This window comes from Thermobia domestica, chromosome 11 (assembly GCF_964235325.1).
Source record: "Thermobia domestica chromosome 11, izTheDome1.hap1.1, whole genome shotgun sequence".
Taxonomy (NCBI): Eukaryota; Metazoa; Arthropoda; class Insecta; order Zygentoma; family Lepismatidae; genus Thermobia; species Thermobia domestica.
In genome coordinates, this window is record NC_137464.1 from 183,423,633 (window position 1) to 183,450,252 (window position 26,620).

The 26,620-nt window shown below is 37.3% G+C and overlaps 2 protein-coding genes across 4 annotated transcripts in view; both read left to right on the forward strand.

Annotated features, from left to right (window-relative positions):
* The window catches only part of dare (NADPH:adrenodoxin oxidoreductase, mitochondrial), a 126,297-nt gene that overhangs the window by 20,193 nt on the left and 79,484 nt on the right, over positions 1 to 26,620 (forward strand). The gene's annotated exons all lie outside the window — the stretch shown is intronic.
* Positions 104 to 25,130, forward strand: LOC145664607 (uncharacterized). Its single transcript, XM_081731418.1, has 3 exons — positions 104 to 656; positions 6,700 to 6,841; positions 22,931 to 25,130. The coding sequence occupies exon 3, from the start codon at positions 23,335 to 23,337 to the stop codon at positions 24,064 to 24,066; it is 732 nt and encodes a 243-aa protein (XP_081587544.1). The 5' UTR covers positions 104 to 656; positions 6,700 to 6,841; positions 22,931 to 23,334; the 3' UTR covers positions 24,067 to 25,130.

Here is a 26,620-nt window from a genome sequence, read left to right on the forward strand (position 1 = left end):
TCTATATGCGGAGAAAAGAACCAGATTTCGCCAAAAACCGGAATAATCTAATTCTCCGTAGACTTTTAAGGAAAATAAGGTTTGAAATATATTTCCCTTTAGGGTGAGATTGTACATGACAATTTTTACTTCAGTATTTTCATTAAGATGCTTAATAATATACAGAAAATAATTAAATCTGCTTGTAATCTATTTGCAGAATTCAGTGTCACCATCTCCTATTTGAAAACTTCATTGTCATTTGGCCGGCGTTTTAAATCAAATACTTGAAACCGAATAATAGGAACATATGTAAGTTATTGATGACGTCAATTTATGAATACGAAGTCGTAATTGACATGGAAAATGCGTCATATGGTTCCTTTTAATCGTCACATGATTGATGTTCTTGCTCAATTGTCGTTGTATTGCGTGCTAGTTAGTTTGCAACATTGTGTTTTTTCAGTCGTTGCCTAGCAACGCAGTGCGTGCCAACTTAAAAGATGAATGATTTGATTTATTTCGCGCCATCAAGTAATTAATCTTTATTGGTCATTTGAAGCGTCGGCGCTGAAGAACCAGCATCGTGTCCTTTGTGTTGTGTGCTTCGTATTGTGAGAAGAAGAAGTTGTGTAATTTTTATTCTTGGTCTCAAGATATTTGAAGAACTAAAGCAGGTAATGCTATAACATAAGAGTAATCACTATAATAATTCTTTTATATTATAGTTATTTAGAAAAGAATTGTGTAATCTTTATATATAGGCATTTAAATATACAGGGTTTGTCCGGGAAGTAATAGGACTGATTTTATTCCGCCATGACTGTACTTCGGAGCGTGCGCGCACCGACTGGATCCGGTAGAGGGCGTTCCTAGCTAACGAACGAGCGGCTGGTCAGTTGTCTCCGAGCACACGGAGAGTCAGGACAGGCTTTTTCGCGCGACGTGTTTCTGTGAGTGGTGCAAGCCGAAAATGCAACGTTCGTTAGAGCAGAGGTACGCGATTAAATTCTGTGTTAGACTCGGTAAATCTGCGATAGAGACGTTTGATATGATCAAGCAGGCTTACCCAGATGATGCTTTAGCAAGAAGTGGTGTGTTTCGGTGGCGAAGATTGTCCCAAAAGTGCTCACGGACGACCAGAAATTGCGGCGAGTGGAATTGTGCCAAGAAAATTTGAACATGTGTGAAAATGACCCCCAATTTTTGAATAACGTAATCACAGGTGACGAATCATGGATCTTTGAGTATGATCCCGAGACAAAGAGGCAATCTTCCGAGTGGCACACGCCGGCGTCTCCTCGCCCAAAAAAGGGAAGAATGAGCAAATCCAAAGTGGAAACGATGCTCATTGTCTTTTTTGACATCAAAGGCATCGTCCACCATGAATTTGTTCCTCCTGGACAAACCGTCAACGCCAAGTTTTACGTGAAAATGCTCAAGAGACTCAAACGAAGGGTCAATCGGGTCCGGCCAGACATCGCAGCCGACTGGAAGCTGCACCACGACAATGCCCCGGCTCACACCGCCTTTCTTGTGAACAGCTACCTGACCAAGGCCGGTATCCCAACGCTTCCGCAGCCGCCCTACAGTCCAGATGTGGCCCCCCGGACTTCTTTTTGTTTCCTCGCCTGAAACGCCCGATGAAAGGCAAGCATTTTGAGACGACAGAGGGGATCCAAGCAGCTTGCCCGCGGCTCTCAAGGCTATTCCGGAGAATGACTTCCGTGACGCCTTCAATGCTTGAAAATCGCGCTGGCAGCGCTGCATCGACGCAGAAGGAGTCTATTTCGCAAGTTTTTAAACAATTGTAACGATTGGCTCAATAATTTTTTTAAATCGACTCAGTCCTATTACTTTCCGGACAAACCCTGTATGTATGTGTATGTGTGTTTGCGGCCACACTGTGAAAAGGCTCGATATCCGTGAGTAAGCATATTTAGAAGTATTTACTACATTTTGTAACATTATAATACTGGAGAATAATATTCCTATTTTTGCACAAGTTTTAATATTGTAATTTATTTTGAAGATGGTCGCTTATGAAACTAAACTTAAGAAAAATAACAGGTTGAATTTGAGAACGTGAAGAACGTAAAAATTAAATATTATTTTTAAATTTAAATCAAAGGATGTGGTTAAACGGGATTTCAAAGGAGAAATAAGTGCTTTATATTGAACATTATTACGTCAGCCTATTAGAACGTTCATGGTAATTTGAAAACTTTTAACATATCAAGAAAAGTTTTTGAAGGTTCAGTGGTAAGAACTCGCAGTAATGTTCAATGTTTCAATTGGTCTACACAGGTTTAGTTCGTAATGTGGTTGCAAAGGGAATGCGCCTCACGTTAAGAAAAGAGTTTATATTCTTCCAATGGTATAACACTGCAGACTAAGAATAACGGAACTAATTCATAAAATTATATTTTCCATTCTTTGCCAAAATAGGGTTTTCAGTGGGTATGCAAGACGGGGTTTGTGGTTCTACCTCCTTAGCAGAGTATTATTGCAAAATAAAAAAAAAAAAAAAAAATACTATATTAAACTACAAAACTCTCGCGTGTCCTAAAATGATATAAAATTGAGTTCTTGAACCCTTTCTATGAAATTCTGCATACATTGCGTTATAATAGATCTTTTATAATCCTAGTGCATGCCTATTCACAGATAGAGACCACTCCTGGAAACCAATATGAGATAGAACCTTATATTTCTGCGAAAAACACGAACCAATCTGTATTAAGTGCCATTTCGAGCAAGGATTGCATATAATTTGTTCAAGTGGGGTCAAGCTAGTGGACATACGCTGTGCTGCTACCGTAGGAGCATGTGCGAGGGACGGTGGCTGTGCGCACGTGGAAAGTAAAATGTGAAAAACAGCACCAACCTATGTTGCGTGATTACTACAAGCTGGATTTGAATTATGATTCCATAGTATGAATTATCGTTTTTAAAGCTGTTTTTATGTTCACAGAATAAGCTTCACTTTTTTTTGTAAATTCAAAGATTTTACTTGTAAGCATTCCAAAGGTAGACTATTCTTAATCTGCATCAAATGAAATATATTAAGGGCAGAGGTATGTAGTTTTATACCTGTTCTAATACATGGCAAATACCTGCGATTAATTAACAGTCCTTTTTGTCTTTCATTTCTGTCATTTTTTATGATCACTATTCTTGTATAGTTTACTTAATTTGTAATTATTGTCCTTCTAAGGCTACTAGGATGGGGACTTTTTAAAATAAAGGACACGTAAGTTGCAGGGGCCGTAAAATATATGGTTAAATCTGTCGTATACTCTGTTTGCTTTCATCGTATAGTTTTAGAAGCTCGGCTTTTTATTTTTTTTTCTCTTGTAACAATAAAAAAGAATGCCGATTTACGATACACCGTCGTGAAAAAGGAAATTTTTCGGGTAGAATTAGTGAGTGGATATGAAAGACGACTGTGTAGTATATTAATTTCCACCGGCAGAGGGTTTTTGCATAATGTAAGGAACGTGTATTTTATATTTACAAGTATAAAGTTGCTAGTGTGAAACCATGACGTGTACGCTGTTTTAATGCAATAGAGCTATATTTTTTATACTATCCTCGTTTATGCGTGTAACCTTCGTCGGTGATGTACCTGATTTCTACAGACTCATCCCTGCGCGGCCCCCCTACTCTGACTCAGTTACCTAACATTCGTACTGTTTAATGGCCACCTAGTGTGGTTAGTGTTTTTGCAGAATAGTTCTTACGATTCGATTGGACGCGTTAGTATATCTGTGAAAGGTCGCATTGGTTTACATCCATATTATGAATCTGTACGCAATTAATCTGGCCAAAATCATAAGGATGCAGAATGGCTTTGGGGTTGTTTTAAAGATACAGAAGAAATAAAGTAAAACTTTGTTTTTCTTTTAATGTAACGGTGTATTTTTGATATACTCACAAAAGAGCGTTCAGATAATACCAAAAAGCAAGTCTGTGCCGCACCGTCTATCTGTCAGTGTCTGTTTTCTGACCGACACTAAGACCCTTACATGCCAACATAGAAAACTGTCAGCGTCATCGACTATACTGTGACTGACCATACCTGTAAATAAGCGCCACAGTAAGTTTGATTACATTATATGCGATTTACTGTTTGGCAGCAGTAGGCCAAAGCAAAGAGAGTATGGGAAGGTTCTAGAACATGATCATCTTATATAGGTTAGTAGCTAAGTTGGTTCCTTTCTGTACCGAAGTCGAATTTAATTCACACAGTATTGCCGAGCGAGCGTTAACGAGTGAAGGCGGGTTAGAGCCTCTCGGGGCACGTTGTATACTGTCTTTCTCACAATTAAATGGAAAGGGGGACCTGTGTTCTAGAACCTTCCCAGAGGGTATGCATTGACTCTTCGGTTTCAAAAACAGTGGAAAATTTCCTCGAAACATGATTTGTCTAACTATGGTGTAGGAATGTCGGGTAAAGGAACAGCCTCATTGAGAGCCAAATATTTCATTATATGTATGGCTAGGTTAATTTGTGTTTGGTTATATTATTTTAGAAAATTTGAAATATGTTATATTATTTTAGAAAATTTGAAATATGTTTTCCATCTTAACTGTTCAGAAAACTTCTTTTCTTTTTTTAAGACACTGTGTCTCACATTCTATACTTATTATGCTACTTTCCGTATAAATTAAAATACGGAAAGTATAGTTTGTGACCTTTTATATCAAGAGTGCAACATTACCTTCGGAGCCAATGTTACATATTATGTAGCCCTTTGTTGTCTCAAACCTATTAAAAGTACAAAGTTTGCAAGACAAGTCCATATTTCGGTCTCAGTATTAATGGTTATCACAGTTCGTAACTTTTGGCTTAGTAGTAGAGTGCTCACCTCTGGCGCGCGAGGTCTCTGGTTCTATCCCTGCTCCCGCCAAGTGAGCTTCATGGTAGACAAACCCCATGTGCGTGGTTTTTCTCATGGTTATCCGATTTCCTTCCACTCATCATTCCATCCATCTTACCATGACCATCTTCCTTAACCTTGATGCATAATCGTAGAAACTTAAAAAATTCGTAACCTTGCTGCGTGTTCGATACTGATCCAAAGCCCAATTTACTATATAAGTGGTAGGGTCACGAGAAATCAGTAATTAAATGTTCGGTGTGCGTGATGCACGGTTCGACCATTCGTCGCGTCTGGTATACAAACAATGTGCGTAAATTTTATTGGGGTTATTTTAATGCTTTCACGTATTCATTTTTTATTAAGACATACGTCATACTGTCACTTAGTCCGACTATTTCCGATGCAAAGTGTATTTAGGTTCCTCGAAAACACTGGGAACATGTAGTGTAAGTTGCAAAACCGGAACTATCTTGCCTGGAGTGAGATATATTGTCCATGAAGGGGCTAAGTGGAGTCTCCTGATTTTTATAATTTTGTTGGAGGCCGATTTCAAATGTCTCGTTTAACGTCATACCGTGCTACTTGTTTCAAGATGTGTTATTATAAAGAATTTAGCTTTGAAATTTTTATGGTTGGTAAAGCTGGTTGAACAAGGGTGGATTTCGGTCCTATATGAAATCACAGTTTTTCGAGTTACACCATTTTGCCCCTTCGCCGACGATGTAGTTACGATGTAGGCCCTTGTTCACGAATTATTTTTCCTCCGATCGGCTAAAAAGGTCTCTAAAATAACGTTTAAAATGAAGAAAACATTAAGAAAGTCAACGAGGAAAATAATTCGAAAATGATGGACCTTTATTAGAATAATTTTTCGATTGGAACATGCAAGTGAACAGAAGATTTTCGATTCAACAGTGAGGTTATAAAGGCTAACTGCTGGGGATGCGAAAGGATCAATGAGATATTTAAAATTTGATTCGTATATTATTTTACTGGAATGCAAAAATCGGACTTATTACAAGAAAAAAATATCAGTTTTAACGTCCACGATTATGCTGGCTAGGCTAAAGAAAACGGTGATGAGAATGCATGAAATGGTGGAATAAATAAAGTGGGAGGAAACGGCAGAATCCCGAGAAAACCTATGCATATGGTACTTATTCAGCACAAGGCCCACTTGGTACGAGCTGGAATCGATCCTGGGACTCCTCGCAGAGGTGAACGCTCTTCACTGATCCATCGCCGCCCGGGAATTAACATGAACATAATTTACTGTTCATAAAAGGGGTCTCATACTGCTAGGTTTTAAATCCTCGGAAGAGGTTTCAAAATTAGCAACGGAGCATTACCAACCCAACTTTCTTGATTATGAGGATCCTGATAGCTACTGTTGTTCCGTACACATTCAATCAGGAAAAAGCTGTTACTAAGTGTTTATTTAATCTTTGGGAGATACCGTAGTCTAGTGGCTAGAGCGTTGGACTCACGTCCGCGCGGTCGGTTTCGATTCCCGGCCAGTGCTTCCCAATTTTCGGCGTCCACACAGTGTCGTGAGGCAAACTGGGGAGTCATGTGAATAAAAGCTCCTGATACGCCTGTCAGGGATAGGGTGAAACGACCACGTGTTCGTCGCTAGGCTGGACTTAGTTCAACTAGTCGCTAGTAGATGGCGTTGGAGCTTCTCAAACCTTCAAACGGGCCGTTACATAAGTGCTTAAAAAAATTATAATCTATAGTTGTATTCATTTTGTTTTAAAGATTCCTTATTCGTTTTTGGAAGTCTAATTTCTGTGTTCTCCGTTTCCTTTTATTACTACTATTTATTTATTTTCAGATATGGAAAGCGAGGACTCATTCTCTGAACTAGAAGATGCAGGAAGCGAATTTGTTCCTGACTCAGAGGAGACTCACTCGGATGAATTTGGGACGCCAGACTCAGAGAAGAACGACTCAGATAAATTTAAGAAACATTTTATGTAAGTTTTTGCTTTTGGTTGAAGTTTGGAATTAGTGTACGTATTTTTAAATATGCAATGAAACAAGTATGAATGCATCCAGAGCTATTTGATATTTACACACGTACATATCAGGTTGGATAAAGTTGCGCACGTAGATCATACTGTAAATTTGATCAGAACAAACTATAAATTAGAGGCTAATTAAAAGATTAATGAACATTCCAAGAATGTCATAGGACATCTAAGGCGTGAGATGATGAATTTTAAAGATTAACGTTAGGAGCTACTATTTGTAGATTTAAAATAGGAATCGTACTCTAATGGTAGAAGAAATAATTTCAAAGGCCCTAAGGAAATCTAGGAAATTAAATGATTTTTCTCTCTGAGCTTAAGGCCCTACGACTATGGAGCAAGGCTGAGGGAAGTGGTGTTGGTGAAATGGACGATAACGATGGAATAAATTAAGTGGGGGAAATGGAGAATCCCGAAGAAACCTAAGCGTATGGTGTTTGCCTCCGACAAAGTTCATTTGGCGCAGGCTGACATCGAACCAAAAACCACACCACCAGAGGTAGACACTTTACTGAGCACTCAATTAAGTAAAGTGAGCATTATGGGTCAAGGTTCTAGCAAAACTGCCATAGTGCAGTTATGATACCTCACTATCTTGGGGTAATTTATATAAAACTGCGTGCTTATACATTAATTATCTTTTAAGGTTTTTTTTTTTTTTTTTTTTTTTTCCTACAAGGACAAACTTCTGTTAAGGACTCTTGTTTTTTGTAGGATTGGCGTGAAAGGCCAAGTTGTTAGTGCCAGATTTGGAGTTGGCAAACACGGCAATGTGATTAACGCCATTTAGTTTAACGGTTTAAACAAAAACTTTTGAAGATTTGTTGTTGGTAACTAGATATGATATATTGCGTTTGGGTACAGAGAAATGTCGATTCTGTAGTTAATGAATTGTGGATTTACCATATGTATCATTATATAAGTGATTTGAGAAAGTTAATAGAGTTGTATAGAGGTAAATAAATGTTAGTAGGATATTTATATATAGTGCACTGATTGATTTTGTGCTCACCAAATGAATTGATTTTATCGTAGAGGATTCGGAAGTTATTATGTTGATAATAAAGAATAAGTGACTATAGCCGTACAAGATTACGTTTATTTATTTTTTTAATTTTTACAATTGGCGACGAGGATGGTACACCTTTAAAAATTCTGGGTGAAATAAAGGTTTGGGTTGAGTTCAAATCATTTGCTGGATGGTTGAAGATGATACTAGTAGACAATAAATTATCACATGCTATACTAGGGTCCCTGGATAGATGTTTTGTTTCCAGCATGGAGACAATTATTTCAAGGTAATGAATTGTTGGAATGTCGAATTATTAATAGCGTTAGAGAAAATATAAGCGAAGTTTTGATGACATGGTGACGGACATCTTTACATCTGGAGTATCATGCTCCTTCAATTGTGCAATTGTGAACTCGTACATAATTTTAAATTTCGACAAAATTTAGTTTCTTTACAATTTTTATATATTATTACATCTTTTTTATGTGTCCTGAGCCTCTAACCCCCAATTAATTTTACAAATTGTGTGAAAACAAATCTACTTAGAACAGGCGAATTCGTCCATGTTAGAACGCGCCATTTTATTCAAATCTACGTTTGCAAAAATAATTTAAAACAAATTTAGTGAAGCAGTCCACTGGGCTATAAGGCCGGGACTTTCTTTATAAATCTCCCAAAAGGGAGATAACTAGAACTATAACTAGAAGTTTTGAAACAAAAATATCCTAAAGTATTTTCCGAGGAAGTTAACAAGTCTATAACAGGATATGGTTGTCACATTCCTGTCAGAGCGGACGCTATTCCAATTTTTAGGAAGCATTATCAAATACCATATAGTATAGTCGATCAAGTCAAACGTGATGTGGATAAATTAGTAGCACAGAAGATATGGAAACCGGTATCTTGTTCTGATTAGGCTACACCTATGGTTATCGTGCGGAAGAAAAACGGTGAATTACGCTTGTGTGTGGATTATAAGGTGACACTAAACAAGATTCTTGAAAAGATGGTATATCCACTTCCTACACCGGAAGACATTTTTAATCAATTACAAGGCATGGTAGTCTTTACTGTTCTGGATCTAAGAATGGCGTATCAACAAATTTTAGTTGATGAGCGATCCAAACCTTTGCTAACGGTAATCACGCCATGGGGACTTTATCAGCCTCAACGATTACCATTTGGGCTAACGTGCAGTCCATATATATTTTAGAAGGTTATAGATCAGGTACTGCAGAATGTGCCATTTGTTTTCGCTTTCCTAGATGATATTTTGATAGCTGGTAAAGATAAGGAGGGTTGTTCGTAACGCACTACTTACGTTTTAGAAAGATTACAATCATATAATGTTAAAGTGAGGTTTGATAAATGCCAATTTTTGCAATTGAGTATCTGGGTCACACAATCTCTGCAGAAGGAATACGTCCACTACAGAAGCACGAAGAAGCAATTTTGAAATGCCAGACTCCTAAGGATGTAAAACAGTTGAAGTCCTACCTTGGAATGCTAAATTTTTTCCATAAGAACGTACCTAACATGTCTTTACATTTGCCTAATTTGTTTCAGTTGTTAAGTAGAAAGGTAAAATGGTCGTGGACAGACAAGCATGAAAGAGAATTTACTTTGTCCAAACGATTGATACAAGAAGCGAAATGCATTCATCCCTTTGACAGTAAGGCTGAAGTAGTTTTGATTACTGATAGCAGTGCTTATGGAGTAAGTGCGCAGCTGTGCAATAGAAAGAAAGACAAAATCATTACTGTAGCTTGTGCTTCAGCTACATTAAATGACGCAGAAAAGAATTATAGTCAATTTGAGAAAGACTAGCTATAATTTTTGCCTTACGGAAGTTTCATAAATATGTCTTTGGGCGTTCATTTGAGATACGCACAGATTCCTTGCCTGCAAAATTAATCTTCGATGAGAAAACTAATATACCTACTTTAGCATCTCCACGATGGGCTCTAATGTTACTAAATTATGATTATAAAATTTCTTATAGCAAACATGTGAAAGTTGCGGACTGCTTATCACGTTTGCCAGTAGAAGAACAAATTGGTGATTGGCAAGTATCCCAGGAGTATCTAGATAGTCTTGCCATGGAACCCCCCTTATATGACGCAATAACAAGGGAAACAGCTAATGATAGAGTGATGTCGCAAGTCATGAACTGGATATTACTTGGATGGCCTAAACAAATTGAAAATGGTGACATAAGAAGTGAATTGCAAGCGTACAGTAGTCGACGGCATGAACTACATATCGAACAAAACTGTCTTTTTTTGGGGGGAAACAAGCTAGTTGTTCCAAGTTCATTAAGGAAAGTAATTTTAACTATGCTCCACGACTAACATTTAGACTTAAATAGGACTAGGGCTGAAGCCCGAGCTCACTATTGGTGGCCAACCATGGAAAAGGATATTGCGAATATGTTGCAACAATGCACTCCATGTCAAGCGATGCATAATCGAGTTCCTCAAAATCGTTATCAGGCATGGATAACTCCGAGCCAACCATGGCAATGAGTACATATCGACTTCTTCGAAATAGCAGGACGTAAATTTCTTCTATTAGTAGATGCTTTTACCCAGTGGGTTAAGATTTGGCAAAAGGGCCAAACATCTACTTGGGACACTATGCAAAAGTTAAATATTTGTTTCGCAAGATTTGGCTGGCCACAAGTGATAGTTTCAGATAATAGGCCACCCTTTGCTAGTCAACAATTTACAGAATATTGGAAGAGTGAAAATAATGCGCGCCGCCCTGGCATCCGCAAAGCAACGGATTGGCGGAAAGAGCTGTTCAATTAGTCAAAGGTATGATAAAAAAGAAACTATTGGAGCTGGGTTCCTGGGCATGTACTGACCGACAACTTAATGAATTGATCGATGAAATATTGTATGGTTTACGATTTACGCGATCAAGCAAATTGAAGAATTCACCAGCTGGTCTAATGTTTGCATTCGAGCCAAGACATAAGTATAATATCAGTAACAAATCCTGTCACAGGGACTCGGTCGAACATTTATTACCAGAATATTGTGATAAATTTCAAGAAGGATATTTGGGGTTTCAGCTGTCTGGGTATTAAATCTACCACACCACTTTCCTAAATTTTTGCGGGGTACGATTAATCGTTGTTTGAGAAGATGTATGCATGAGGTAACAGTACAGAACAGAATTAGAAGAGTTCATTATTTAATTCATTATTCATTTCATTATTCAATTAAGATTTATGGATTGCCAACTGGAAGCTTCTGATAATGTACCAAATACAATTAGGAACCCCTTAGCGGACAAGAAAAAATCTACCATTATCAACACAAGGTTTAGAAATATACCTTCGACGAAGAGATCAGACAGAGTAACTGAAAATCGACACACTGCTGATAATTGGTGGATTATTCTCAATGACAGAAACATTCCAAGTAACAAGTTAGAAAATGGGTCTCTCGAAGGAAACATAGAACCGGTATTAAGACGTTCTACTCGAGAACGAAGGCAACCTGAACGTTATTCGCCTGTGTAATATATATATATCTAGATACTTAAAGAGAGAGAGAGAGAGAGAGAGAGAGAGAAGAATGTTGTACGGTTAGAGGCTGAAAGTGCTAAGAATTAAGCACATGCATTGCAAGAATTGGAAAAGAAAAGGAACTGATTTTGTTTGCTATTCTTGATGATGTTTAATATTGGCTGTATAGCACCTATCGAAATAAAAGTATAGGAATGAATCAAAGAATGTCCGCAACATTTATTCTAGGTAGAATTTGCTGGCTGTTGTGTAGGGTAATGTGGGTTATTATTAACCTTGCAAATATGGAGCTATTGATATTTATACTTGATTCTGTTAAGATAGGGTTACGGAGCATATCCATGATAAGGTGTATGCGAAGTTGTTACAACAGGACTCTTGTTTTTGATGACAAGATACCACAAAGCCTCTTACAACAGAAATATTAATTTATGAGTACAAGTAAATTTTGAAGAGTGAAAACATTGTTACTCAGTTCCTGTTCAATTTCATTATGTAATTGAAATTTCTTATACTCTCTTCTGCACCATCTTCTCAACTTTGTATAAATAACATGGGCGACACGTCAATCTAATCAGAAACATGTTTTGTATAGTTCATGATAATGTACGAGGGCTATCCAGAAAGTAGATTACGTTTTCGTCTGTGTCCGCTAGGGGCGGGGCTAGCGCGGCCATCTTGGGGTCAGAGCGTTGCGCAGCTCAGTCGGCATCTAGCCGTGCTAGTGAGAGGTTCGTGCTGTGCTCCGTTAAGATACTGTGACGGTTTGAAATGTCTGTGTTAATTGAAAATCCCGCGAGCTGCGAGGTGCGTGCAGTAATAAGGTTTCTGACAGCAAAAAACTGTAAACCGATAGAAATCTATCGGCAGCTGTGTGAAGTGTATGGGGACAACATTATCACTGAAGGTGGAGTGCGACAGTGGGTCATAAGTAAGGCCCGGATTTTTATGTTTTTACATATTTTTTCCTTTGTATGTACGCTGGTGAAAATATGAAATGTTCGCAAATTACGAAGTAAAGAGCCATATAAACCAAAATCACGTTACATATTTTTACATATTTTGAAGTCTGTTACATATTTTCCGTCTACTGTACATATTTTTAAATAAATTCAGTTTCCTTGCTCCTTTTCGCTATTTTTTTTAAATAATACGGAAATAAAAATAGGCCTATATATGGAATAATAACTCAAAAAGTACTCTATTTAATTATCTGTATTTTTTTCTCTCATTTTGTTCAACCGATTTGCATTGCGGGAAAGCTGGGTTAAAACAAATCATACACCCTACAATATGCAAAGAAACGTAGTCAGTTATCGCTTCCAATCCTGAAAAAAAAATCTGTTTTTTATATATAAAGAAAGAAAACAATATAAGGATTTTTGTGCTTATCGCCTTTGCAAGCAGACGCCACTCTGATATGTGCCGACAAAACAAACTAAAACGCACACAGTTGACTGGCTGTCTCATCTTTTTTTTTTTTTTTTTTTTTTGTATGTGCAACCTCTACGGGTGTGGGTGGGGGTGGCGGTGAGAGGGAGATGATTGGAGCGGCTAGGCTTTATCACTTGTTTCTTAAATCGAATAAAAAATCGCTTTTGTATAACTCGATGGCTACTTCGCCACTTCTTCCTTCAAACAAAGGGAAAAAAGATTCAGTTTCGCAACTGGTTTGTTAGTGTGCAGCTTGTGACCGAGTCAGTTTGTTTCTTGTTTTCAATGATGGCTTCCTCTTTAGCGTCAAAATTGGAATCGTGGATAGCTATGGATGACGCTTATACCACAGACGGTAAAATTGTATTTTGTCAAGTATTCGATAAGAAAGCAGGTTGTTCAAGGAAGTCGCAATTGGACCAGAACACGAAAACAGCTATTCACATGAAAAACAAGGTGTTACAGCGTGCCACAAAGCAAAAACTTTTAACTCAAACAAAACCAGCATCTGAAAACAGCAGTGAAGTTTACAAAGACCTTGCCAATGCGTTCATAGCAGCAGACATACCGTGGTATAAATTGCAAGTCTCACAGTTTGCGTCCTTTTTTAAAAAATATTGCAAGAGACACATTCCTGACGAATCTACTATCCGCAAGAATTATTTGGATGTGTGCTATGAAGATACTATCAAACACATTCGAGCTGAAATTGGTGATTTCCATATATGGTTTGCGGTGGATGAAACTACAGACGTATTAGGACGTTTCATTGCCAATCTGGTAGCAGGAAAGCTTGACCCTGATTCTCCATCACGACCATTTCTGATCTGTACAAAAGTTTTGGACAAAACAAACCATTCCACAGTTGCACGTTTCGTAAATGATGGACTGAGAGTGTTGTGGCCAGAAAGTGTTCCTGCAGAAAAAATGCTTCTGATGTGTTCTGATGCTGCGGCGTACATGTTAAGAGCTGCCGATGCGCTTAAAGTGTTCTACCCAAACCTCATTCATATGTGCTGTTTGGTCCATGGATTACATCGTGTAGCAGAGGAAGTGCAGATCAACTTCCCTGAAGTCAATAAGCTTGTGTCTTCTACTAAGAAAGTTTTTGTGAAAGCCCCTGGTCGTGTGCAGTGCTACAACAATATGCTACCAAATATGTCGCTACCACCGCAGCCTGTACTGACACGATGGGGCACCTGGATACAGGCTGTTAACTTCTACAATGAAAATTTTGATGCTGTAAAGTCAGTTGTCACCACATTTCCTGCAGAGTCCAGTGCAGCAGTGCGTGATTCTCAAAGTGCGTTCAAAAATCCTGTTGTTCAATGTTCACTAACGTACATTGCAAGTAATTTCGGGTGGATTGCAAATGTTAGCGAGAAGCTAGAAAAAAATCAATATCTTTTATGTTCAATAATGTGATTTTTTACTTTCTTGATACATATTTTCATTTGTTTCTCTTGAAATTTTGTACGTACCTGTAGGAAGTTATTACAGAAACATGTTACAGTATATTTATTAGCTAAAAAAAAATAGCACAGACACAAAATAAACACGAAAAAATATTTTTACATATTTTCATATTTTTAACATATTTCTTACATATTTCATTGATTTTTGTTACATATTTATGTACATATTTCGGTACTTTGCACTACATAAAAATCCGGGCCTTAGTCATAAGATTTAAAAATGGCCGAACCAATGTTCACGACGAAGATCGAAGTGGGAGACCCAGCAAAGTGACTGCCGAACTTGTCGAAAAAGTCGATGTTAAAGTCCGTGAAAATCGAAAGTTCACAATAACGGAACTTTCTTTGAGTTTTCCACAAATTTCGCGAAGTTTGTTGCACGAAATCATCAGCGAAAAGCTTGGTTACCACAAGTTTTGTGCAAGATGGATTCCAAAAATCTTGACAGAGGACCACAAAAATCAGCGAATGGCTGCAGCGTTGCACTTTTTGGACGCCTACAATAAGGATGGTGACTCTTTACTCGATCGCATCGTTACTGGTGACGAAACATGGGTGAAACACGTGGACTGTGAAACGAAATTGCAATCAATGCAATGGGGGCACACAGGTTCTCCCCAAAAACCCAAGAAATGCATGCAAACAATGTCGGCAAGGAAGATGATGGCGACTGTTTTTTGGGAAAGAAAAGGTGTGATTTTGGTGGACTTCCTGGAAAGAGGCACTACAATAAACGCTCAAAGGTATTGCCAAACTCTGCAAAACCTCAGAAGAGCAATTCAAAACAAGCGCAGAGGAATGTTGAGCTCTAAGATCTTGTTGATTCACGACAACGCCCGGCCCCACACGGCAAATGTCACGCGTGAAGTTCTTGAATCTTTTCAGTGGGAGTTGTTTCCTCATCCGCCGTACAGTCCCGACCTGGCACCGAGCGACTTTCACCTATTCCCAGCAATGAAGAAGTGGCTGGCTATGCAGCGTTTTGATGACGACGAACAGCTGCAAGAAGAGGTAACGAAGTGGTTGAAGTCGCAGGCGGCCGAATTTTTCGACGAAGGAATTTCCAAGCTCGTACATCGCTACGATAAATGCCTTAATTTGAATGGTGACTATGTCGAAAAGTAGTATTTGTGTGTGGCTTTCATCTGTATATAATAAAATTTGTTTCCTATACTTTGTTGATTTTTTATTCCAAAACGTAATCTACTTTCTGGATAGCCCTCGTATGTAATGACAGTCTTCTAGCTATTCTTTTACTTCCATGACCTAGATCAATACACATTGCAACCCGCTAGTGCGTGTAAAGCATCTGGGTTCCGGAACGTGTCAATTGGTGCACTACCCTGTTGCCATTAACGTAAATGAACATTATGGAGTGCATTTTAACTAATAATTTAAGTAGTAACTAATAATATGACGTCCTTTTATTTCGCGTAATTATATATGGTATTCGACTGTATTCATATTTGGCATAGATTTTGTTTTATCTACCTATTTACCTTATCTCTAGCTCATTTCACATTTAAACTGGATTCAGGTTACTGTTACTGCTAATGGTAAGAAAAGGTAAATAGCTTAGATCTTGAAGGTGAATGTTTCTATTAAAAATTGCCACTGGGATAATCAGTAATTTCATTGTAACATAGGAAGAGTATATGTTTCTAGGATTCAATTTATTGATGACGGGCACGGTGGCTCAGTGGTAGAGCGCTTACATCTGAGGGGTTTCTGGTTCGATTCCCGGCCAAGTAAATTTGTGGTGGACAACATCTCGTCCGTTGATTTTCTCAAGGTTTTCCCGTTTTCTTCCGCATTCTCATTCCACCAATTCTTCCATCTTCATTTACTTACTTTAATCATCCGTCTCTTTTAGCCTAAAGAGGAAAATCAAGGGACGTTAAGTTGAAAGGTATTTTTCTTACATTTTCTTGATGTGCATTTAAACAAGAGGAGGAAGGAACTGCAGCTATCTTCTGCTTTAATCGTAACTCTGTTAGGCATATGGACTAAAATCTGTGTGTGGTAGAACATGCATTTGCGGGGAAAGAAATACAATAACTCAATTAAATCACAATTCATTTCGAACGCTAGCATTGGGACTTGAATACTTGGTCACCCAAAACGCTAACACTTTTCCACAATTACATAAATAATAGTACTTCCTTACATCACAACTTCCGAGTACATCAGGCCTTTTCTTCCATATCGGCAAATCAAAACAACCAAGTAAAGTGATTTTAGTGATAAATCAATATGAAATTTGATCAGCTCCTTCGTATATAGTTGGCATATGCGCCTTTGGCGCAGGAGGCTCCGGTTCCGCTCCCGATGAGAACTCGGTTGTTCGGACTCCACGCTAAGATGTAAGACCGTGTTTCATATAGCTTTACTGTTAAAAGATATATATTAAACTTTAATTTAACCAATTAACATACTACTATGAAACTTTTTTTTTTTTTTGTCGTTTTCAAATTTTATTTCTGTGTGTGTCACATTTGTCGTTTTCAGACACTGAGTTCAAGGTCCCTTGGTTACTAGGCGATCACGTTAATATTATTCACATCTACAATACTCATGTCAGTGTTTTAGAAAAACCTACAACTTAGTATTGTAAGCGTGTCTGTGAAAGCAAAGGTTTATCTGCTTGAGCCTGTAAATTACCATATCATTAGGTAATCTCATTATTGTAAACTATTTTTCATTGCCTTTTGACTTAATAATTCTTATATATGTTAATCTTCCGATTGAATTTCTTTCGCTTTGACTTGATTAGCTCTCTATGGTACATGTGATTAGGCAATAATTTGCTTTTTCTAATTCGTATAGTCTGTTTATATTTCTCGAAATCAGAAATATTTTGAAAATTTGAAATTAGTAAGGAATGTGGTTATGATTTCAAAGCAAGTCGGAAAGACTGAAAGCAGCTAACATATTTTAAGGGAAATATACCAATTTATAATAATAATAATCAATGATGGGTGAAATAAGGTATCAAATAATCCTTGATTAGTCAGAGACCATAAGTTGGGGAAATGAAATTTACTATTAAAATATTTATTTTTAGGAGACAGTTGATGTTGTCAAGTATCGAGCCTGATACTTCGAATCAAGAAACGGCAGAAGTTTCCACGGCTGGAACTACAAAATCTGAGAATGTCATGAAAAAATGGTGATTAAAGCCATTTTTTTACATTCTATGAAAAGAGACGAAAGAGCAGGAGGGTTCAGAGATTTAACTTTGCGCACTTTTTTTTTTTTTTTTTTTTCGGTACGGATTTCGTCAGACTGCTTTGTTTCTTATTTGTGCGCAACATGTTAGTACCAATGTTACCTTATACCTGGATGAATGGGAAACAATAGACCAGAAAGAGGTTTCAATCCAAACAGACTTTGAATCTTTAGTTGTCATGTGTATAGTGTTGATAGGGGATATGGATTTTATTATATTTTGAAGAAATGTAGGCCATTGTATGAACATTTGGTATAATAATTTCTGCTTTTGTCCCGAAATTCCAAGAAAGGTATAACACGCAAAATAAAGTTGATTTTTACATCTGAGCTATGCTTTTAGATCGCACGAAGCTTAATTAGGATCTGAGCAATACCAAAGTTGCGTAAGCTCTGATATTTCCTTGAAAACTGTCAAGCATGTTAGGCAGCTTACTTTGTCTGATTTTTTCCCCTGGAAATAACAAAGTAAATGGAGCTTTTGCATCGTTCTTTTCTTCATAATCTTGCCTTTTCATAGAAATGTATCTGGCATACCAAAAAATGAAGAAAAAAATCCGTGTTTTGGTAAAACTTAATGTCTGTTTTGGTATCGAAACTATATTTGACGTTTACGGTTTAAAGTAGGTTCCAAACCACTGGAAGCTTTCAGTGACTTACTACCACAAGCTATTTTTGGAACCTCGTGTACAGTTCGCGACGTAGAAAATATTACAAAAGTTTGAGTCCAATCACTAACAAACTCTTATACCGTGTGCTTATGCATTCAGAGACATGTCTCAATTGACTCTCCTGTATTCACTCCAACTCCTCCTCTCCTTGCCTAAAACAGTCTCTGTGACGTAATGTACTCTTTCCATTCAGAAAAAATAGGAACTATGTTTACAAGCTTTACAGCTCTAAAACCGCATGTTTCATTGTTTGTTCTAAAATGCCTTTGTAGAGCCTGAATTTTTAAAAAAGTCACAAAATGTTCCCATAGCTTAATAAACGCCTTTATTTACGTTTTTTCCCCCTCTTCAAAGACTATATATCATGTCAAGCTGGAAGATGCTCCATGTGAAATTATGGAAATTGTCAATCACGGCAGTATGTTTTGCACTTTCTGAAGTGAGTAATGTGGGCCCAGAGCTCCAAACACTACTGACAGGAATGAGTTTTATTCAGAGATTAATTTCATTTTGTTTTCCAGTAATTGCAGGCAAAGTCTTAATTTACCAGATTTACCAGACCTTCGCAATCACCTGACTCTCTAGAAAAAGTTCTCCACCTGAACACGTTCGCTGCGTTACGAGTCACCAGTGGCTCGTGCGATATTCCATTTCTCTGCTGTGCCGTTTTATGCATTCTATTACCTTTGTTTGTTTGTGGTATTTTCATTTGTACAGACTTTTAACACTACTAGCATCCACGTGCTACCTTCAACGAGACACGCGATGACTTGTATAGCACTGACAGGGTGTTTATCGGTCACGAAAGTCATGAAAAAGTCTCGAAATCAGAAAATGGTCATGAAAGTCAAGAAATTTAGCTTTTGGGTCACGATTTTTTTATCTGTACCAAAATGAATGGAAACTGGAAAGTTTTGTTCTATAAAACATCAAAATTCACCATCAAATATATACATATGGTTGACTTTAGACGCTACTAAATCGCAAGCAAACCACGCTTCCATCGCATGCATGAAAATTCGGCCCAATTCGCAACAAATTAACTCCTGAGAATGTTACTAAATTTTATGATTTGGTAAAGAAAAGGTCACGAAAAAGTCACGAAATTTCATTTTGGAATTTTAGTAGACACCCTGACTGAGATCCAAAGTCAGTTTTTTACACTGCCGCAGCGAACGTGTTAATTCGACAACTACCTGATGTGGTCCTCACAGTTCGGAAACTTTTCTTCTGTTTGACAAAATCACAAATTTTGTCATAATATGGATGCTGTCCAATCGTTTATCTCCTATTCTAAACTTGCATATGTAAATCACCTCTCTGTCTCCATATCCGACTCTCTAAGTGTCGTCCTGTATGAACGTACATGGCTTCGGATCAAGCCTTTGACTCTTGTAATCAAATATAAATTCTCAAGTAATGTGCTATCGTAACTCTTTAGGTTTGGTTGCTAAAACTAATGTCATTTTAGATTTTATTTGGGGGGGGGGGGGGGAAATTCTCAGTTGACATAAGAGTTTCACTTTTTCTATCAGTGTTTTACTGTGCATTTGATCAAAGAATGTGTGTTCATCACACTCAAGGAAGGGGGGAATTATACCCTCCTGTCCTGCCCAAATGACGCCCCTGGAACATTTGCCTGCAATTACTGGGAAATAAAATGAAATTAATCACAAAGTAACTCCTTTCTCTCACTTCTATCAGTAGTTTTTAGAGTTCTGTGACCGCATTACTGATTTCAGAAATCACAAAGCATACTACCGTGATTGACAATTTCCAGAGATTTCACAAGGAGCATCTTCCTAGCTTGATGTGATATGTAGTCTGTGAAGAAAGGTAAGAATGCAAATAAAGGCATTCATGAAGCTATGGGAAGATTTTGTGACACTTTTCTATTTGGGCTTTACAAAGGCATTTCAGAAGAAACGAATGAAAGAGTCGGTTTTAGAGCTATAAAACTTATAAACATAGTTCTTGTTTTTTCAACCTGAAAGAGTATATTACGTCACAGAGACTGCTTTAGGTAAGAAGAGCAGGAGGAGGAGGAGTTGGATTGAAAGTAGGAGCATAAGTCGATCGAGACATGTGTTTTCTGAATGCATAAGCACACGGCGCAGGAGTTTGTCAGTAAATGGACTTAAATTTTTTGTAACATTTTCTATGCTGCGCACTGTATCATATGCTTCTGAGCTCGTCACTAAATTGCTTGGTGAGCATTTTCTATTTTTTTTTTTTTTTTTTTTAATCTTTGAAAGTTTTCAAGGAGACTTTATTTTTATTAAAAAATGCAAATGGCCTATTTGTGCAGTCACAGCACTTTGATGTGTACTTTGTGTTTTTATTCTGGTGTAATTTAATTTAGTGCAAATGGAATGTCTACCCAGGTGCATAATTTCTAAAATCCAAAGAATGAAAATTACAAACCGGATTAATTAAAACAGGCACTGTCTACAACCACACATTTTTTGCATCGCATATGTTGTATTTCTTTTGCAACAACTAGATCTCGTAGCGAAAAAGAATAGCATATTCGATTCAAAGGAGTCCTCAACCTCATGTTGACCGCCGATCATCATGAAAGAGTGTCACACTGCCACCTATGAAGAGCCTGCACCGTGTCTTGTGCGACATGTGGGGGAGCAAAATAGTAACACCGTGTCTGTTGATCATTGATGGATGCTTGCGAACTAATTTGCAATGCATTTCAGGAAGTGCAGCATTATAACAATCGTCATTGATGGTTTTATCTCGCCTGAGAAAGATACTTTGAATTTATCCCACTTTATACTACTGTACTAGCAACACCTGTGGGTCGAGAGGTGAAATAGGGAACCATCCTAGACATTGATTTAATCCAGCCATTCTCCTGACCGTTTACAATTGTAATAATAAATTCATTTTTCGTTAAAAGTGACAATCCGGTTTAAGAATGTTTCTCTGGTTTTCGTTACACTCAGAGAGCTGCACATCTCCACTTGGCGATTCATATTGGGCGGGGTCAATTCATGTCTTACCCATGAGTCTTTTTACCTTACTGATTGCACTAGCCAGTAAATTACAGCGATGTAGTGTATGCCATACTCGTCTGCAATGGTATGAACTTACTTCCGAGCGTCTGCTTCCACGGTGTTTCTGAGGAGCTCATCCGAATATGATGGTTTGTCTCCATGGAATGATTTTGGAAAGCTGTGTCATTAGAACGAAATTTGAGAAACTAACGGTGAATGGTATGTTCATTCACCATTCCTGGCGCAAATGCACCGTTAATGTTGTTTGCGGCTTACTGTACAGAATCCCATTTTTTGAATTCATAAAGAAAGATCAGTCACAGAAAAGTCAATCTGCGTGTTATAATTTAATATGATCCCTCTTCAACAACGCACTGTCTCGTGAGTGTCTGGGTATCCAGGCTTGTTTGCTTGATATGTACCAACTTTGTGACGTTAAACGCGTAATCTTAGCCCATCCTTGTGTCCTGTTATTGAGGGGAGTTTCTATCCAGATGTCAAAGCGGATGTCTCATTTGCACTAACGTAATAGTTTAAAATTATTAATGTAATATTGTTTCGTAAAGAATATGTATTTGCTGTAAGAATTGCTTGCTCCTATTTTTAACTGTAATTCCTTTTGTCACTAATAATTCTAATTTTCTGTGTCTTATCATTTAATCATTAAAAAAAATGCTATTTTCAATTACTGAAGTGCAATGCTTGCAAAATAATAAAGTATTTTGGAATATGTATTATATCTGCATCAAAAAGAAAGATGGCACCAGGAAAATGCTTTACACTCCGCGAAGTAAAATTTCCCGTAAATATCTCAGTTTATTTGTTTTAAACGAATAAAGAACTTTTTATTTAAAAAGTATTTTCTAATAATAATTCGTGTGATATGGATTAAAACATTACGAAAATAGGAATAAAATACGCATCGTATTTTTAAAATTGGTAACCTGACATAAAATAATATAAAATTAATAACATAAATTATAATTAATAAACATGACTATATCATGTAATTAAAATTAAAGAAGCTAACTTGTACTAAAAAGAATGCGGTGAGAACGTATTACTGAGACAAAAGTTTAATAGGTGATCGAATTGTGTAAATTTATTAATTGCCCCGTAAGAAATTATGATTGCCATAAATCTGAAGTTTGCTCCAAAAACCATGCTCGTGGATGTGTAGACAATGGGGAAAAGAAAGACGAAGTGTGTGGTATAATTAGTGTATTCTTGTTGTAATTCATGGACAGTTCACACACGGTTTGGGCGAAAACTATGAGCAGGCAATGCTTGACAAATACAATACAATGTCATGCTGTTCTAACAACAGAATATTACAAACCTGAAACCCACAGAACAAGAGACCTAAACAGATTTTCACGGGTAGGAGAAAAAAGCAATCAGATCTCTCACTTAACTCGCAGATAAGGTCAGATCTATTATGACACTTCATTCTTAACACCTGCAAAACAAATTCTAGCATCATCTTCTAGCTGCTGGAATAAGAGTAATATTATTGTCTTTGTTTTGACTGAACTTTTTAGAAGTATTCCTTTGCATTAATACTGTAATATTTTGTTGTAAAATAGAATACTAGACACTTAAGACTTCATTCTTTTAAGTGTACTTACGAGATAGATTCCAAGCTCATTCTGTTTATTTATTTATTTATTAGGTACCAAAACGGAAGTGAACTATACACCAATGCCCAACATGTGGGAAAGAGTTGACCGATGTACCGAAACATTTGCGAACCGTACATGGCTGGGAAAGAGGAAAATCAAGGGACGTTCGATACTCTAGGATGAAACTTCCAGAGGGTGAGAAGAAAAGGCGCTGGAAATCATATCCTATAACTGGATGTGTGTCCAAGGTTTTTAGAATGGATCAACATTTGGTTACAAAACATAAGCTGAAGAAGGGAACTGAAGAGTATTTATCTTATCTTCAACAGTGTAAGTGGAAGTATCATTCCACTACAGCAGTACAGCAATCTTCAGATTCATTCCTGAATCATGTAATGCCCATTACACGTCCTCATAATTTAGGTAAGTCAACAATTTTTCAGCAGTTCGACAGATGGATGTCGACCTTAGACGGAGGGATGATATCAACAAGAAAGAACAGATACCATCAGTCTCACAGCTGAAGAAGATTATGTCCGGGTGCAAATTTTCAAACGCAAATGAACTCGTGACATCAATGAGCATTGCAGAGATGAAGGAAGTCTTCACAGAAATAATGGAAGATAAACAGCTAGGAACAGTGCTGTCATATCTTGGTTCGCTAACAAATTTTCTAAATTTCGTATTACAGAAAGGTATGGTATCTCTGCCTGAAGTTGAGTTATGCAAAACTCACATCAATGGATGGGGCAAGTCGTTTCGAAAGATGAAACAGAAAAGGAGATTGCTCCAAGTAGTGAATGAGTCGAAAAATGCCATATCTCCCGGAGATATTAAGGCATTCGATGGGAATGGAATGGGCTACGTGGGAATGGAAGCCAAAGAAAATCTCCACAAAGCTTCTGAGAAAATTTTAAGTGTTCATGAGCATTCTGTTGCTCGAAATTATATAATGGTTCAACTTTTGTTTTACAATGCTCAGAGACCGGCAGCCATAGTAAACATGGAAGTTGATCATTTTAACAATGGAACGTTTCACTCCGTTCCTTCACAGTCAAATACTGAAGCTTCAGACAATGTAGAAATGTTCGTGGTTTGTATCCCTGAACACAAAACAAGCGATAGCGGACCAACAAGAATATGCATGCCGGTAACTACACCAGCTAATGAAAACGTATATCAATGATCTGCGACCATATTTTAAGCCGACGCATCAGTATGTTTTCATTACTGAAAGTGGCAACCAACTGAGTACAGCATAATTTACCCATTCGATACAGTCCATGTGGAAACGTGCGGGCTGTACAAGTGTAATTACATCTAGATTAGTTCGAAAGACAGCTGTATCTACGGTACATTCAAAAGCTCCTGAGCTGCGCGGCAAATTAGCAGATCTCATGTCGCATTCTGTGACGACGGCTGAAAAGTCGTACAAATTGACTGCGCATACAGAAACCTGCGCGGCCACCTCAGTGGCGCTCAGGAGCATTTTGGAGGAAGATATAGACCAGACGGAACCAGGTTCTCAACAGAAGACGACTGAAGCAGATAAACAGACAATAACTAGGCCTCCAAGCAAAGGGAGAAGGTACTTTAGTGATGGAGAAAGAGAGGAGATTCGGAGGATATTCACCACAAACATTGAATCAGGGGTAAAGCCAAAGATAAGTGAGACAATTGCTTTAATGGAGAAGTCCGAATGGCTTCGGGAACTGTATCGAAACCATACGCTTTCAGTGTCTCAGTTCTCCAGAAAAGTAATGGCCGTGGCCAAATTATTAAGAGAAACAGTTGAAGTTCAACTGATTTGACGTGAATTGTCTGTTGGATTTAGGAGTTTTTTTTTTATTTATTTTATTTTTCAACCATACTTTGTCACGAATTTTAATTCATGGTATATTGTAATTAAGTAGTGGATTCAAGCTTTGAAATTTGATTTTAGTGTCTATCATAGTATAATCAAATCAAATTATTAATATTTTGTATGTGTGTGTGTGTAAGAGAGAGAGAGAGAGAGAGGAATATTGTTCATTGCTTAGATTTTAAGTCAATATATATATATTACTTTTTTATGTATTACTATTATTACTTATATATTATATTAGATACATATTACTATTATTACTTATATATTATATTAGATACATATTACTATTATTATTTTTTTCGGTGTGTGTGTGTCAGAGAAACATTGTTTATTACTTAGATTTTAAGTCAACATTATATATTGTAGCGATATACGGTTTTTGGTGATGGAAATTAATATTTATTCGAATTAAAATTAGAGATATTAAATTGTAGTAATAATGGAATGTTGTTATGTCGTATAAACACGTGTATTTGTTTATTTACGTCAATGGTTGTAGTTATGTTATGTTGTTACTGAATTAATGGCTAGACGCTAAGTCGTCAGTTTATTTGTTTTGTTTTGATTTGTAAAGTTGTGCACAAAATATGTAAAGTCATCAATGTGAAATATTGTCTGTTAACATTGACACAATTTGACTGTGGCATAACTGTCAGATTTGCAGGGATTGTTGGTCTGGGAATTTGGTCACGATGTAATACGGGTTGAAACCAATGTTTCACCAATAGCTGAGATAAACAGAAATGATCAACGAAGCGAATTCCAGTGTGTCTGGAATCATGATCAAAAACCTCTCGTTGGAGAGAATGGGGATCAGAAGTAGGGACAAGGTGATCAGAAGTGGATCAGAGGAATCAGAGACACTTAGGAAGCAATTAGCAGCCAAGCAGTGGTCTGCAATCCATCCAACTACGAATAGATCAAGGGTGATCTATTCTTCTTCAACGACAACCATAGTCCAATAGTTATGGTTGGCTTCTAGTCGGATACTACAAACTGCCGACTATTCTGTCCAGGAGATCCAATACTGAGAAGTATAATTATCCAGTCCAGACACTCATCATTTAAACAGGTATGTGTATCTCAGCTATGTGCGTGTTGATCGTGATACAATTTCTAGAGGTTTACGATTTGTGATCTGAATTGTTATGCTACATTCACATTCAAACATACACACAGACATCATGATATTAATGAGACTAATACATTTCTTAAATGAATTTTAAATGTGTTATCTTTTCCTCTCAATTCACTTCGACCTACTCATTTCAGACAATGAGTAGTAGCAATCTCTAAACGTCTCACTTTGTTCATCCCCATGCTTTTAAGGCACGACGTGAGGAGGTTGTTAATATGTATATTGTAATTTCATATTACGCAGTGAACTCGAAGATTTAAATTTGATATTTCTATCTGATGATTTTGTAATAATATAGATGTGTTTAGTATAATCAATTCAAGTGCTTGTTTTTTTTCTGTGAAAGAGTTAAAGATATTGTTTATTATTTAGATTTTAAGTCAAGATATATAGTGTGTTTGAAAAACAAACTCCCTACTTTTAATGTGCCCTAGAATCTGTACAAAGTGACATACACTACTCTAGTTTGTAGTGTTTGATTCATCAACTCTCCAAGTTTGGATCCTCTGCAGTTCGCAGGTCTGCTTGACCTGGAGACGGTACGAGTGCTGTTTTTTCCTCAGTTCAGTCCAGGCAGGCGTGCAGTGCAGAGCAACTCAGCAACAATGTGTACTCCGCAACAGAAAGCACAGTGTGTTACTTGGCTTTTGAAAACTGAGTCAGTTATAACAGTGCAGCGTAATTTTAGACGTCAGTATGGTGGTGAACCACCTACAGCAAAAACAATCCATCATT

Bases quoted from the DNA above. Each gene is read 5' to 3' on its own strand.
- LOC145664607 (XM_081731418.1), top strand. From the start codon at position 23,335: ATGGATGTCGACCTTAGACGGAGGGATGATATCAACAAGAAAGAACAG.